The sequence below is a fragment of the Mobula hypostoma genome, chromosome 7, assembly GCF_963921235.1.
Source record: "Mobula hypostoma chromosome 7, sMobHyp1.1, whole genome shotgun sequence".
Classification (NCBI taxonomy): Eukaryota; Metazoa; Chordata; class Chondrichthyes; order Myliobatiformes; family Myliobatidae; genus Mobula; species Mobula hypostoma.
In genome coordinates, this window is record NC_086103.1 from 168,616,890 (window position 1) to 168,633,149 (window position 16,260).

Consider the following 16,260-nt stretch of genomic DNA (forward strand, 5'->3'; position numbering starts at 1 on the left):
TAACTGGAGCAAGTCTGGGTTGCTTTAAACAGAGTGTTGTTAAGTGAAGTATATTGTAAAATCATGAGAAGCCTAGGTAGTGTGATTAAGACTTATTTCTTTTGCTGAAGTTTGATACACTAAGGGGTGTGGAATTTATTGGTAGGATGTAGGTAAAGGATGAGACAGGTCTGGAACACATTGCCTGATGGGGTCTAGAGGGAGAAACACGCTTATTAAATACATGGACGTGACCGGTAGGTGCCAGTAACATCCTTGTAGATTTTCTCCGCACTCTTTCAATCTCATTTACATCTTTCCTGTAGGTAGGTGACCAAAACTGCACACAATATTCCAAATTAGGCCTCATCAACGTCTTATACAATAATCAACGTCCCAACTCCTGTACTCAACACATCGATTTATGAAGGCCAATGTGCCAAAAGTTTTCTTTACAACTCTCTGTGACGTCACTTTCAAGGACTTATGGTTCTGCACTCTGAGTTCCACCTGTTCTACTACACACTTCAGAGCCCTACTGCTGACAGTGTAAATCCTACAAAGCTCTCACAAAGTGCAACACCTCAAACTTGTTTGCATTCAATTCCATCTGCCATTTCTTAGCCCATTTTTCCAACTGGTCTAGATCCCGCTGCAAGCTGTAATAGTCTTCCCCTCTATCTACTGCACCCCAACCTTGGTGTCATCCACAAATTTGCTGATTGTTTACCTCATTATCATCCAGATCATTGATATAGATGACAAAGAACAGCGGACCCAGCACTGATCCCTGCAACACACCACTAGTCACAAGCCTACAGTCAGAGAAGCAACCATCTACAACGCTCTGACTTCTTCTGCAAAGCAAATGTTTAATCCAAATTACTACCTCATCTTGAATACCATGCAATTTAACCTTCTTGACCAACCTCCCATGAGATACCTTGTCAAAGACCTTGCTAAAGTCCATCCAGAAAACATCTACTGCCTTGACTTCACCAACTTTCTTGGTAACTTCCTCAAAAAACTCTCGAAGATTGGTTAGACATGACTTACCACACACAAAAGCCATGTTGAAAACCCCTAATCAGTCTCTGTCTATCCAAATATTTATATATCTGGTCCCTTAGAATACCTTCCAATGACTTTCCCACTACTGATGACAGGCTCACAAGCCGATAATTTTTTGGCTTATTCTTAGAGCCCTTGAACAACAGAACAACATTAGCTATCCTCCAATCCTCTGGCAGCTCACCTGTGGCTGCAGATGTTTTAAATATCTCTGCTAGGGCACCAACAATTTCTACGCTAGCCTCCCACAGGGTCCGAGGGAACACCTTGTCAGGTCCTGAGGATTTATCCACCCTAATTTTTCTCAAGACAGCAATCCTCTGTAATCTGTATAGGGTCCATGACATCACTGTTGCTTTGCCTCACATCTACAGACCCTGCCCGTCTCCTGAGTAAATGCAGATGCAAAAATTCCGTTTAGGATTTCCCCCATCTCTTTTGGCTTCACGCATAGCTTACCACTCTGACCTCCCAGAGGATCAATTTTGTCCTGGCTGTCTTTTTGCTCTTAACACATCTGCAGCAGCCTCCACCTTGTCTACTAGAGCAACCTCATGCCTTGTTTTAGCCCTCCTGATTTCCTTATGTGTTCACTTGCATTTCTTATACTCATGTACCCCTTTTGTTCCCGTCTGCCTATACCTGCTATGCACCTCCTTTTTCTTAACCAGGGCCTTAATTCTCTTGAAAACCAAGGATCCCCAAACCTGCTATCCTTGCGTTTTATTCTGACAGGAACATACATAATCTACTCGCAAAAATCTCACTTTTGAATGCATCACAATTACCAAGTACACCTTTGCCAGTAAACAACCCGTCCCAATCCAAACTTGCCAGAACCTTCCTGATACCATCAAAATTGGCCTTTCTCCAATTAAGAATCTCAACCTGACAACCAAATCTATCCTTTTCCATAATTACCTTGAAGCTAACGGCACTATGATCACTAGATGCAAGGTGTTCCCCTACGCAAACTTCTTTCACCTGCCCTGTCTCATTCCCTAATAGGAGACTTAGTATTGCACTCTCTCTAGCTGGGACTTCTATGTACTGATTAAGGAAACTTTCCTGAACACGTGACAAAATCTGTCCCATCCAGCCCTTTTACAGTATGGGAGTTCCAGTCAATATGTGGAAAGTTAAAATCACCTACTGTCACAATCTTGTGTTTCTTGCTAAAGTCTGCAATCTCTCTACAAAGTTGCTCCTCTAAATCCTCAGACTGTTGGGTGGTCTATAATATAATCCCATTAACGTGGTCATAGCTTTATCCATAAAGCCTCACTAGACAAGCTTTCCATTCTGTCTTGACTGAGCACTGCTGTGCCATTTTCCCTGACTAGTAACACCACTCCTCCCATTTAATCCATCCCACCCTGTCACGTCTAAAGCAACTGAATCCTGGAACACTGAGCTGCCCGTCCTGCAACCTCACTAATGACTACAATGTTATAATTCCACATGCTGATGCATGCCCTAAGCTCATCTGCCTTTCCTACGATATTCCTCGCATTGAAATATACACAATCCTGAACATTAGCCCCATCATACTCATCCTTTTGATTCCTGACTTTGTATGTTGGCTTAACAACATCTTTCTCCACAACCACTCCACTATCTGTTCGCGTGCTCTGGTTCCCATCCTGTGCAACTCTAGTTTAAACCCCCAGCCTGTGCAGCACCACTGCGATGTTAGTCCCGCTCCAGTTCAGATGCAAACCGTCCCTTCTGCAAAGGTCCTACCTTCCCTGGAAGGGAGCCCATTGATCCAAAACCAAAAGCCCTCCCTCCCGAACCATCTCCTCAGCCAATTGTTAAACTGCATGATCTTCCTACTTCTGGCCTCACCAGCACGTGGCACGGTAGCAATCCTGAGATTACAGCCCTGGATGTCTTGTCCTTTAACTTAGCACCTAACTCCTTGAACTCACTTTGCAGGACCTTGTCACCCCTTCTTTCCATGTCATTGGTACCGATCTAGATCACGATTTCTGGTTGTTCACCGTCCCACTTGAGAACGCTATGGACTTGATCTGAGATTCTCTGACCCTGGCACCTGGGAGGCAAAATACCATCCGGGAATCTTGTTTGGTCCACAAAACCTCTTTTCTGTTCCCCCAACCAATGCATTACCGACCACTACAGCTTGCCTCTTCTTGCCCCTTCCTTTCTGAGCCACAGAGCTAGGGACCCGACTGCTGTAACTTGCCTCTGCTAGGTCATCCTCCCCAACATTATCCAAAGTGGGATTACTGTTGTTGAGGGGAATGGCCACAGGGGTACTCTCCACTGACTGCCAATCTCCTTTCCCCCTCCTGACGGTAACCCAGTTACCCATGTCCCACACCTTGGGTGCACTGACCTCCCCGTATGTCCTATCACCCCCTCAGCCTCCCGAATGATCCGGGGTTAATCCGGCTCCTTAACATGGTCTGTTAGAAGCTGCAGCTGGATGTGCTTCCTGCAAGTGTAGTCCTCAGGGATTCCCTGCCTTCCCACATCCCATGAGAGGCGCACTCCAGTGTCCTGCCTGGCATCCCCATGCTCTGAACCCTTGCTAGATCTCACATTCTCTGTAGCGCTCTGAACAGAACTGATTCCTCATTGTTCTCCCGCACATTTTATCATGACGTAGGGAGTGGCAGTTCAGCCTGCTGGACCTACACTCTCTCTGAACTATGCCAGTGCCCCACTTATTTCCCTGCAACATATTCTCTCCCCTGTGATCACCAACTCTCCATGAATTCTCTTACCAAAGGTAATACACAGTATTTAATTAACCTACCAATCACTACATCATTTGACGTGGGAGGAAAGAAAAGCACCTGGAGGAGACCCACACAGTAACTGAGAGTGTGCAAACTCCACATAGACAGCACTGATCTGGGTCAAAAATGGACCACTGGAAATGTACCTGCTGGATTTGGCCACAAGACCTTACGACAAGAACAGAATTGTGCAATTTGGCTCATTGAGACTGCTCTATTTTCATTTTCCCTCTCAATCCCATTCTCCTGCCTTCTCCCCGTAACCTTTGACACTTTTACTGATTAAGAAGCTATCAACCGCTGCTTTAAATATACCCAGTGACTGTGCCTCCACAGCTGCCTGTGGCAAAGAATTCCACAAATTCACCTCCCTCTGGCTGCTCCTCATCTTTCTTCTAAAGGGATGTCTTCCTATTCCGAGGCAGTGCCCTCTGATCCTAGACTCTCCCACTAATGTACAAGTATAGCTTTCCTTCATCTTGATAACCTTATGAGAAGACATGAAGTCTTATCAAGTTGAGGCTTATACGTCATGAGGAAATGTTAACAGAGAGCACCAGGACACCAACAAAAAGATTCTGAGCAGGACAATACGTGAGGAGAAGTTAGCCTTCAATTTTTACTGAAGGAGCGAGAGAATCATTTGACCATTATAATTGAAAAAGTTACAGAACAAAGCCAGCAGCCGGCAGGCTCACATGCTATTGCTTGGCGAAAAGGAAATTGTGGTGGAAGGTATTATGCAAACAGCATCGAGTCCATCACTTACTCTCCCAACTCATACAGTTGTGCATTCAAGTTCCATTTCAGGGATCTTGGCACAAAACCCAGGCAGCTGCTCCATCAAGAACACTTCCAATTAAATCTGTTCCCCCCCCCCCACCCCGTTTTCCCTCACAGGTGGGCAGTAGAAATCTCAGGACAACAATGCTCACATCTTACAAGTGTGAAGTAGGAACTTATTTGGAGGATTCCCAGTGAACACCACAGAAAGGACTCATTTGGTATTTATTGCAACGCAGATTCCCTGCATCCTAAGTCATGGGAACGATCACTCTTCTAAAAGCACGAGGGGTTGCGAAAAGTGCAACCCAGACATGCTCTTTCAGAATCAGAAAGTAGTTTATTATCACTGACGTTTGTTGCTTTGCGGCTGTATAATCATTATTATAAGCAAAAATAAGAAATATAAAAAATAAATAAGTAGTACAATACAGAGCAAAATAGTAAGGTAGTGTTCATGGATTCATGGACCATTCAAATACCCGACGGCAGAGGAGAAGCAGCTGTTCCTGCAGTGTTGACCGTGCCTCTTCAGGCTCCTGTACCTGACAGCAGCAATGAAAAGAGGCCATGTCCTGTGTGATGAGGATCTTTGATGATAGTTCCCTCCTACATGAGGCATCATTTATTAAAGGTGTCCTTGACAGCCTGGAGGCCAGTGTCCACGATGGAGCTGTCTGAGTTTACCACCTTCTGCAGCTCTTGCCAATCCTCTGTACCAGGCAATATAACTGTAGAAATCTGCTAGAGTCTTTGGTCTCCTCAAACTCCTAACGAAACGTAGCTGCTGTTGGGCCTTCTTTGCAACTGCATCAATGTGTTGGGCAAAGGATAGATCTTCAGAGATGTTGACACCCAGGGACTTAAAGCTGCTCACTCTTATCACTGCGGATCCACCCCCACCCCCGACGGGGACCGATGTGTGCTGTCCCATCCTCAAGTCCACTCAGATCCTTGGTCTTACTGACATTGGCTGCAAGGTTGCCAATTATGCCCACGGGAGGAGAAAAAGAATCTCAGGGTTGTATGCAGTAGCACGCACGTACTCTGATAATGAATTTTACTTTGAACTTGGTTGTTGTGGCACCACTCGACCAGGTGATCTATCTCACTGCTCTCTGCCTTCTTTGAAGTCCATTCTTCAAAAGTAGTACTTAAGAAGGGATCTGAGGAGCAACTTCTTCCATCCCACTTGTGCTCCGATCCTTATGTGTTCACACTCTTTGCCCCAAGTACTACGGGGGTGAGGTTCTCCACATTCTCACTGCTCCAGGAAATGAAGCTTCGCCCAAATTTCCTGTCTGATTTATTTATGAGGACTGACACTTGCCGCCCCTCATTTCTGGAATGATTAAGCTTTGTAAAAACAGCATGAGCTAGTTTTGACAAGCACCAGCAAGGAAAAGAGAAGAAAAAAAAAGTGGGCTTGATGCTCTAGATCCAGTAATGGAAGATCGTGGATACATTTCCAAGCCGGCCTAATGTACAACCTGTCGCTGTGCTGTTCTGATATGCCCAACGCTCTCGGTGCTTGTCCTTCTTGATGGTAGAGGTTTGGGAGGTGCTATCAGGACGGCCAAGGTCAGCAAGCGCAGTGAAATTGGCAGCCACTGTGCACTGGTGATGGAGGTAAATTATGCTTAGGGCGGCAGATGGAGTGCCACTTTATGGGCTACTCAGTCCCATGGTGTGGTCAAACTTCAAGGAAGTGTTGGGGCTAAACTCAGCCAGGCAAGTAGAGAGTATTCCATTTTCCTCCTAACTTGGGACTTATAGATTCAAAGTTTCAAAGTGCATATATTATCAAAGAATGTATAAATTACACAACTTTGAGATTTATTTACTTACAGGCGGTCGCAGACGAAGTGAAAAACAAAACAAATCATGCAAACAATAGAAGCTACAGCATTCCGAACGAGACTAAGTCCTTAGGTCCAAATCCCCAGAGCAGCCTAGAGTAGGCCCAAAGCCTCGGTATTCAGTTCATCGTATTAGCAGAGAAAATCACTGCAAAGTTGACAGATACAAAGCACAGCAGCCCAGGGCAGCCTCACCGCCTTAGCATTGCAGAGGGAGGAACCCCCCCCCCCGCCCCCCCCGTCTATCTGGGCCATGAGTTTAGATGGTGAAATTCAAAGTAAGTGTATTATCAAAGTACACATTCTTGCAGGCATTTACAGGAAAATAAAGAAATACAACGGGATTGATGAAAAACTATATATAAAGACTGACCAGCAACCAACGTCCAAAAGACAAATTGTACAAATGAAAAATAATTAATACTGAGAACATGGGTTGTGGAGTTCTTGAAAGTGAGTCAGCAGGTTGGGGAATCAGTTCAGAGTCCTGGTGACTGAAGTTATTAGGGAAGATTTGGGGATGTCAGGAAGTGAGTGACACTCTGCAGGACACAAGTCCCTGAGCTGCTCATGGTATTTATGTGGCTGGCTCACCCTAACTTCTGCTCAACTGTGATCGCCACGATTGAGGCAATGGGGGAAACACGATGCCAGAGCAAATCAGGAGTGCACAATGAGGCTTTCTCCAGAGACGGTCACTGCCTGCCACTTGTGGGATATGAACGTCACTAGCTTCTTATCAGTAAGGACTGAATGAACTTTAATTCTTGATACATGAAGATGTGAACCTGCCCAGCTGTAATCAGAAATTCAAGATGGCACTGAGCTGTGTCCCCGTCGAGATTAAGGCTCAGACTTGGTTGGTTTTTGTTTTAGGCTTACAGGGATGGTTTTGGGATAGAGGGGGAATTAGGGGTCAGGGATGTGGGAAGTCGGAGGTCAGACCGCAGACCAGGCCTCAACGTTCTATGTTGAAAGGCCAGCGATGATGTGGATGAAGGACAACCATGGTTAGTGAGGTGAAGGAATATTGGTGTAGCTGAAAAAATACTCAAGCTCCACTGACGCAGCAGGGGGTCCAGCTGCCCCTTCTGTCCACCTCTCACATCTGCGTCCTTGGCCTCTTCACTACTCCAAGGAAGCACTCTGTAACTTGGAGGAAAACCAGGTCACATTTCCACTCGGCAGAGTGCACTCTTCTGGATCAAAAGGATTTGACTCCTCACAGATTCACGCCACCTCCAGCTAACTTCCCTCATCTTGCACCCATTCCATCACTCACTCTGCATCTGCTTCTTTTCCATCCCTCATTTCCCTGTAACTTGTTCCAATTCTGATCAAAGGAAAGATTTGGCCTGGACTAGTGCCAGTGGGCCTGCTCAATGCTCTCAGACCCTTCTTGTCTGTAGCTACCTTTCCGGATGAGGAAGGTTAGGCCAGCTGTTCACTTGTACCTGACAAGTACTAATGCAGGCATTTTAAAACAATTTGAATAACAGACAAAAAAAAACCTGGAAGTATACTCAAACATTCACATTTAAAATTATTGTTAAATATTTGAAGCATTCACCTTTTCCACTGGTTTGTTGAACTTCTGAACATGCATGGGTTATTATCTGTATGCCAGTGCTGTTTACATTAATGGTACTCAAGTTGAGTGGGTTGAGAGCTCCAAGTTCCTAGAAGTGAATATAGGCCACAGACTGTCCTGGCCCAACCACATAAAGCCACGGCCAAGAAAGCTCACTTAGCACCTCTACTTCCTCAGGAGGCTAAAGAAATTTGACACGCCAGGTTTACTTGTCTCTGCACTTAACCAAGGCTGCAACCAACAGGCTCCTCGACCAGCTGCAGTGATGAACTGGCTTCGTGGCTGTGAACTCACTTCCGTGAGCTTCATTTCTGAATGGTATTTGCTAACTTTTATTGTTTGCATGATTTTTTTTTCCTGCACAGTGGTTGTTTGATGGTTTTTAAAACATGTGTTCTATTGGGTTTGAAAAGTAAGATGGAGTCTTGTCCTCACAATACACCTCACCGTGACTTTGCTCCTTACTGTCTACCTGCCCTGAACTTCCTCTGTACTCTTAACACTTAATACAGCACTGTTAATCGTTTTACTTTGCACTACCTCAAACTGCTGGCATAATGAATTGATTTGTACGAATGATATGCAAGACTAATTTTTCCACTGTACCTTGCTACATGTGACAATAATACACCAAGATATCAAATTCTGCTTTAAAACTAAACAAAGCACAGTGGAAGACCTTCAGCCCTAAAACATTCTGCCGACCTTTTAACCTACTCTAAGATGAGTCTAACCCTTCCCTCCCACATAGCTCTCCATACTTCTAGTATCTATGTACCTATCAAAGAGTGTCTAAATGTCCCTAATGTATCTGCCTCCACCATCACTACTGGTAGGACGTTCCACTCACCCACCATTCCATGTAAAAAAAAACAACTTGCTTCTGACATCACCCCTATACTTTCCTCCAATCGCCTTAAGATTATGTGCTCTTGTATTAGTCATTTCCACCCTGGGAAAGTCTCTGGTTCTCCACTTCATTTATGTCTGTTATCACTTTGTACCTCACAATCTACCTTGCATTTTACTATCCACCTGCACTGCACTTGCTCTGTGCTGTTGGACCTTATTCTACACTTTATTATTGATTGAGGGCAGAGGGAGTGCGAACCCTCTCCCTGTACAATAAATTACTGCTTTGGTACCGGACACAACGTTATTGGACATCTGCTGCATTAGGGTGGACAGTCTGAGACATGGCCAAGTGCTAACATGCAATGGCCAATTTCCATTTGACTGATGATTATTGTTGTGCACCACTTAAGTTGAAAACTCTCCTCCTCTGCCCAGAGGTGTTGCTGGACCTGCTGAGTGACTAGAGAACTTGGTTTTGGAAGAAGCACCATTTCATGAACAGTAGAGCTGCCTCCCCCTCTGCCCCAAACTCAAACTCATGTCCATCGGTATTGCATGTGAAGGCACAGAGCAAAAGACCAACTGCTGGAGGGGCTCAGCAGGTCAGATGGTCAAAGGCTGACCTGGGTGGTCTTCCCAAATGAAGGCCGGAGAGAAGCACAGGAGAACTCTGGAGTGTCCAGAACTTACACCACATAATATTCCAACAGGCAGAGGCATTGTTATCCCACCAGTTCAGGATGGATAATAACATAATATTCCAGCAGGCAGAGGCATTGTATTCCCACCAGTTCAGGATGGATAATAACATAATATTCCAGCAGGCAGAGGCATTGTATTCCCACCAGTTCAGGATGGATTTGAACCATGGTCCCTCAGGAAAAAGGCTGGCAAAACCTTCTTGACCCCACCAGGGACGTCACGAAGCTGGTTCAAGAGGTGGACATGAAATCAACCAGTCTTGCATTGCAAAGGCAGAAACAGGAAGCAAGGCAACCGGACACATCTCAGCAGTTGTTACATAATCTTAAAATCTGGTCTGCAGTTGACGTTGAGCCTGCCTTTGATGTTTAGGAAACCCAAGGTACCTGGTGGGAATGACTCAGTGAAGGTATCTCACCAAATCATCACAGGGCAACCAACTACAAATATCGTACCCACATATTTTTTTATTTGCATAGCTTGTCTTCTTTTCCACATTGGTTATTTGTCACTCTTTGTTTATGTATGGTCTTTCATAAATTCTATTGGATTTCATATTCCCTGTAAACTCAGAGAGTACATTCAGCCAGAGACTCATTCCACCGAGATGCAACACAGAGCCTCATAGGAAGTCATTTCTGCCTGTGGCCATCAAACTTTACAACTCCTCCCTTGGAGGGTCAGACATCCTGAGCCAATAGGCTGGTCCTGGACTTATTTCATAATTTACTGGCATAATTTACATATTACTATTTAACTATTTATGGTTTTATTACTATTTATTATTTATGGTGCAACTGTAACAAAAACCAATTTCTCCCGGGATCAATAAAGTATGACTATGAAATACCTGCAAAATGAATCCCAAAATAGCAAACAACAGGAATTCTGCAGATACTGGAAATTCAAGCAACACACATCAAAGTTGCTGGTGAACACAGCAGGCCAGGCAGCATCTCAAGGAAGAGGTGCAGTCGACGTTTCAGGCCGAGACCCTTCGTCAGGACTAACTGAAGGAAGAGTGAGTAAGGGATTTGAAAGTTGGAGGGGGAGGGGGAGATCCAAAATGATAGGAGAAGACAGGAGGGGGAGGGATGGAGCCAAGAGCTGGACAAGTGATAGGCAAAAGGGGATACGAGAGGATCATGGGACAGGAGGTCCAGGAAGAAAGACAAGGGGGGGGGCGGAACCCAGAGGATGAGCAAGGGGTATATTCAGAGGGACAGAGGGAGAAAAAGGAGAGTGAGAGAAAGAATGTGTGCATAAAAATAAGTAACAGATGGGGCACGAGGGGGAGGTGGGGCATTAGCGGAGGTTAGAGAAGTCGATGTTCATGCCATCAGGTTGGAGGCTACCCAGACGGAATATAAGGTGTTGTTCCTCCAACCTGAGTGTGGCTTCATCTTTACAGTAGAGGAGGCCGTGGATAGACATGTCAGAATGGGAATGGGATGTGGAATTAAATTGTGTGGCCACTGGGAGATCCTGCTTTCTCTGGCGGACAGAGCGTAGGTGTTCAGCAAAGCGGGCTCCCAGTCTGCGTCGGGTCTCGCCAATATATAAAAGGCCACATTGGGAGCACCGGATGCAGTATATCACCCCAGCCGACTCACAGGTGAAGTGTTACCTCACCTGGAAGGACTGTTTGGGGCCCTGAATGGTGGTAAGGGAGGAAGTGTAAGGGCATGTGTAGCACTTGTTCTGCTTACACGGATAAGTGCCAGGAGGGAGATCAGTGGGGAGGGATGGGGGGGACGAATGGACAAGGGAGTCGCGTAGGGAGTGATCTTTGCGGAATGCGGGGAGGGGGGAAAGATGTGCTTAGTGGTGGGATCCCGTTGGAGGTGGCGGAAGTTACGGAGAATATTATGTTGGACCCGGAGGTTAGTGGGGTGGTAGGTGAGGACCAGGGGAACCCTATTCCTAGTGGGGTGGCGGGAGGATGGAGTGAGAGCAGATGTACGTGAAATGGGGGAGATGCGTTTAAGAGCAGAGTTGATAGTGGAGGAAGGGAAGCACCTTTCTTTAAAAAAGGAAGACATCTCCCTCGTCCTAGAATGAAAAGCCTCATCCTGAGAGCAGATGCGGCGGAGACGGAGGAATTGCGAGAAGGGGATGGCGTTTTTACAAGAGACAGGGTGAGGAGAGGAATAGTCCAGATAGCTGTGAGAGTCAGTAGGCTTATAGTAGACATCAGTGGATAAGCTGTCTCCAGAGACAGAGACAGAAAGATCTAGAAAGGGGAGGGAGGTCGGAAATGGACCAGGTAAACTTGAGGGTAGAGTGAAAGTTGGAGGCAAAGTTAATAAAGTCAACGAGCTCTGCATGCGTTCAGGAAGCAGCGCCAATGCAGTCGTCGATGTACCGAAGGAAAAGTGGGGGACTGATACCAGAATAGGCACGGAACATAGATTGTTCCACAAAGCCAACAAAAAGGCAGGCATAGCTAGGACCCATATGGGTGCCCATAGCTACACCTTTAGTTTGGAGGAAGTGGGAGAAATTATTAAGAGTAAGGACTAATTCCGCTAGACGGAGCAGAGTGGTGGTAGAGGGGAACTGATTAGGTCTGGAATCCAAAAAGAAGCGTAGAGCTTTGAGACCTTCCTGATTGGGGATGGAAGTATATAGGGACTGGACATCCATGGTGAAAATAAAGCAGTGGGGGCCAGGGAACTTAAAATCATCGAAAAGTTTAAGAGCGTGAGAAGTGTCACCAACATAGGTAGGAAGGGATTGAACAAGGGGGGAGGTATGCAGAAACGAGTTCGGTGGGGCAGGAGCAAGCTGAGACAATAAGTCGGCCAGGACAAGCAGGTTTGTGAATCTTGGGTAGGAGGTAGAAACGGGAAGTGCGAGGTGTGGGAACTATAAGGTTGGTAGCAGTGGATGGGAGATCCCCTGAGCGGATAAAGTCGGTGATGGTGTGGGAGACAATGGCCTGGTGCTCCTTAGTGGGGTCACGATCGAGGGGTAAATAAGAAGAGGTATCTGCGAGTTGTCGCTGTGCCTTGGCAAGGTAGAGGTCAGTACGCCAGACTACAACAGCACCCCCCTTATCGGCAGGTTTAATAATAAGGTTAGGATTAGTGCGGAGGGAGTGGAGAGCAGAGCGTTCCGAAGGAGTGAGGTTGGAATGGGGACAAGGTGCGGTGAAGTCGAGACGGTTGATGTCCTGTCGGCAGTTAGCGATAAAGAGATCCAGAGCAGGCAGAAGACCAGAGCGGGGTGTCCATGAAGAAGAGGAGGGTTGAAGATGGGAGAAGGGGTCATCGGTGGGGGTGGAAGAGTCCTTGCCGAAGAAGTAGGCTTGGAGACGGAGACGGCGGAAGAAAAGTTCCGCATCATGGCGAACACGGAACTCGCTGAGGTGTGGGCTAAAGGGGACAAAGGTGAGGCCCTTACTGAGGACAGAGCGTTCTGCCTCTGACAGTTGAAGGTCGGAAGGGATGGTAAAGACCCGGCACGGATGAGAGCTGGGATCAGAGGGGGGAGGGGGGAGGCTGGGGGTGTCAATGGAGAGGGGAGGGTTGGGGTCCCTCCTGGCACTTATCCGTGTAAGCGGAACAAGTGCTACACATGCCCTTACACTTCCTCCCTTACCACCATTCAGGGCCCCAAACAGTCCTTCCAGGTGAGGCAACACTTCACCTGTGAGTTGGCTGGGGTGATATACTGCGTCCGGTGCTCCCAATGTGGCCTTTTATATATTGGCGAGACCCGACGCAGACTGGGAGACCGCTTTGCTGAACACCTACGCTCTGTCCGCCAGAGAAAGCAGGATCTCCCAGTGGCCACACATTTTAATTCCACATCCCATTCCCATTCTGACATGTCTATCCACGGCCTCCTCTACTGTAAAGATGAAGCCACACTCAGGTTGGAGGAACAACACCTTATATTCCGTCTGGGTAGCCTCCAGCCTGATGGCATGAACATCGACTTCTCTAACTTCCACTAATGCCCCACCTCTCCCTCGTACCCCATCTGTTACTTATTTTTATACACACATTCTTTCTTTCACTCTCCTTTTTCTCCCTCTGTCCCTTTGAATATACCCCTTGCTCATCCTCTGGGTCCCCCCCCGCCCCTTGTCTTTCTTCCCAGACCTCCTGTCCCATGATTCTCTCGTATCCCTTTTGCCTATCACCTGTCCAGCTCTTGGCTCCATCCCTCCCCCTCCTGTCTTCTCCTATCATTTTGAATCTCTTCCTCCCCCTCCAACTTTCAAATCCCTTACTCACTCTTCCTTCAGTTAGTCCTGATGAAGGGTCTCGGCCTGAAACGTCGACTGCACCTCTTCCTTGAGATGCTGCCTGGCCTGCTGCGTTCACCAGCAACTTTTATGTGTGTTGCCCAAGATAGCATATGGTAATTGTTCCTGAACCTGGTGGTGTGAGGCCCAAGGCTTCTGTACCTCCTTCCTGATGGCAGCAGCAAGGATGGACATGAAGATCAGCTGGGGTCCCTGAGCTTCGTATTTACTTGTGTCTTTTGTGTATTAAAGTTCAAAGTAAATTTATTATCAAAATACATATATGTCTCCATATACTACCCTGAGGCTCATTTTCTTACAAATATTCACAGTAAATACATAGGAACACAGTAGAAACAATGAAAAACTGCAATAATCAATAAATAATAAATATTGAGAACATGACTTGCAGAGTCCTTGAAAGTGATTCTATAGGTTGTGGAATCATTTCGGAGTTGAGGTGAGTGAAGTTATCTCCTCTAGTTAAGGAGCCTGATGGTTGAGGGGTAATAGTTGTTCCTGAACCTGATAGCGTGGGACCCAAGACTCTTGTACCTCCTTCCCGATGGTAACAGCGAGAAAAAAGCATGGGCTGGATGGAAAGCGTCCTTGATGATGGATGCTGCTTTCCTGCAACAGCACTCCATGTTGATGTACACAAGAGTGGGGAGGGGTTTACCTGTCATGGACTGGTTCATATCCACTACTTTTTTGTAGGTTTTTCCATTTAAGGGCATTGGTGTTTCCATTAAGAGTAACCACCAATCTCCTCACAATTCCTTTCCTCACCCTTCTCCCACACATACATCCTCCCCTCCAAACACCCTTATGCCAGAAACCTGTTCAGTCTGGGAACATGTATAAAGCAGAAGGAGAAATCAAATTTTTAACACAGTTAAGACCATCACCCACAAAGGAGGCACAGAAAACACAAGTGAACATTCAAATAAGTAAATGGCTCTGAATTCAGATCAGCAGCTGGGTTCACTGTACTAGTGGACAGGGCCATGGTCACAGTTTATATTCCTTTTAATTAGTGGAAACTCCCTCAATAAACAGAGACCTCATCCAGGAGGTTATGAAGAAATGGTAGAAGACCTTCTCTGGCACAAACTCCTTAAACTTCTGATCATTTCTCCCTTCTTCACTCTGCCGTTTAACCTCAAGCACCATTCCCTGCGACTATCAAGTGCTACTATAGCAACAGTGGCAAGGGATTGTGGGTGAAAGGAAGGCCAGTTGAAATCAGCCAGGCACTAATCTGGCCTGGGATGTGGATTCTACGTCCCTGATGTGCATCTCAGCCCCAGTGGCTTTTGGGAAAAGCGCTATCATTCAGAAATTATTCTCCACATTTAAAAAAAAGCAGAGGCAAAGAGAAAATCCACACAGTGGATTGTGGATAGAACAAGCATGGCAAGGAGGTTGTGCATACTATGTTGCATTAGTTGAGAGAAGATGACAAAGAACTTACTCATATTAGGATTAACTCATCCAACACACAGGTCTGAGAAAGTGCAGAAGTCAGATTTATACTTGGCATCACTTTAAGATAAATTACATCTGGGAAAGCTGGAAGCACAGAAAGCAGCCCAAGTCGGGATTAGAAGAGAATCAAGGATTAGCTGTCGCTGGAGAAAAGGAGCAGTGTTAATTTAGCAGGCACTCTGAAGATCACCTGAAGTAACTCCAGTGGATATCGCCCAGATCCTCAGCCGACGGAGGCGGGTCACCGACTCTGAGGGAGTACGTCACAAGAAGGGAAACATCAGAATTATGACAGCACAGTTCTGTGACTACCAACTGAGCAGCCACCAGCTAATGGCTTGGAACAGCCACAGATGCTACTGATCAATAACTCCCATTAGATTGATCTTGACTATTTACCCAATTCAATGAAAATAAAAGCACTACTGGATAAAAGTTGTAACTTTGAAGTTTTCATCCTTTCCCTATCAATCATCATTCATTTTCTCAACCACATCAATCAATTATAATTTTAAAGTGTAACTCCTAGACTGAGATACATCATAACATCTATCTGTAATTATTCATTATGTAAGTTCCAAAGTTATCAATATCGTTTCATGTTAGAATAGCAAAATTAATTTAATCTTATTATGCAAATGGAAAAATATCAGCTCAGATTTCTCAAGGAAGAATTCCTTGTCCACCTTAACCCCCTGAAAATGACTGGGCCCCCATTGAGAATGTCCTTACTCTTGCCAGTTCAAAATTGATATGCAACACCGAGCAATGGGTAGTGTCTTACATTTACTAAATTACCCAAAACTTGCTGCTCTCCCTTGTCACCATTTGTAAGGCCAGTGATGTTGTGGGGATGGAACTGGACTCTCTGACGGTGGTGTCTGAAAAGAGGATGCTGTCCAAGTTGCA

General features: G+C 45.9%; 1 protein-coding gene across 3 annotated transcripts in view; it reads right to left on the minus strand.

Annotated features, from left to right (window-relative positions):
- slc9a7 (solute carrier family 9 member 7) overlaps positions 1-16,260 on the minus strand; it is a 164,884-nt gene that overhangs the window by 20,700 nt on the left and 127,924 nt on the right. For 2 of the 3 annotated variants that reach the window (XM_063054538.1, XM_063054539.1), the window contains one exon: positions 15,542-15,601. The exons of the other annotated variant lie outside the window; for it this stretch is intronic. In XM_063054538.1, the coding sequence (XP_062910608.1) occupies positions 15,542-15,601 (60 nt within the window). The remainder of the gene's footprint in view (positions 1-15,541; positions 15,602-16,260) is intronic. 3 annotated transcript variants of the gene reach the window in all.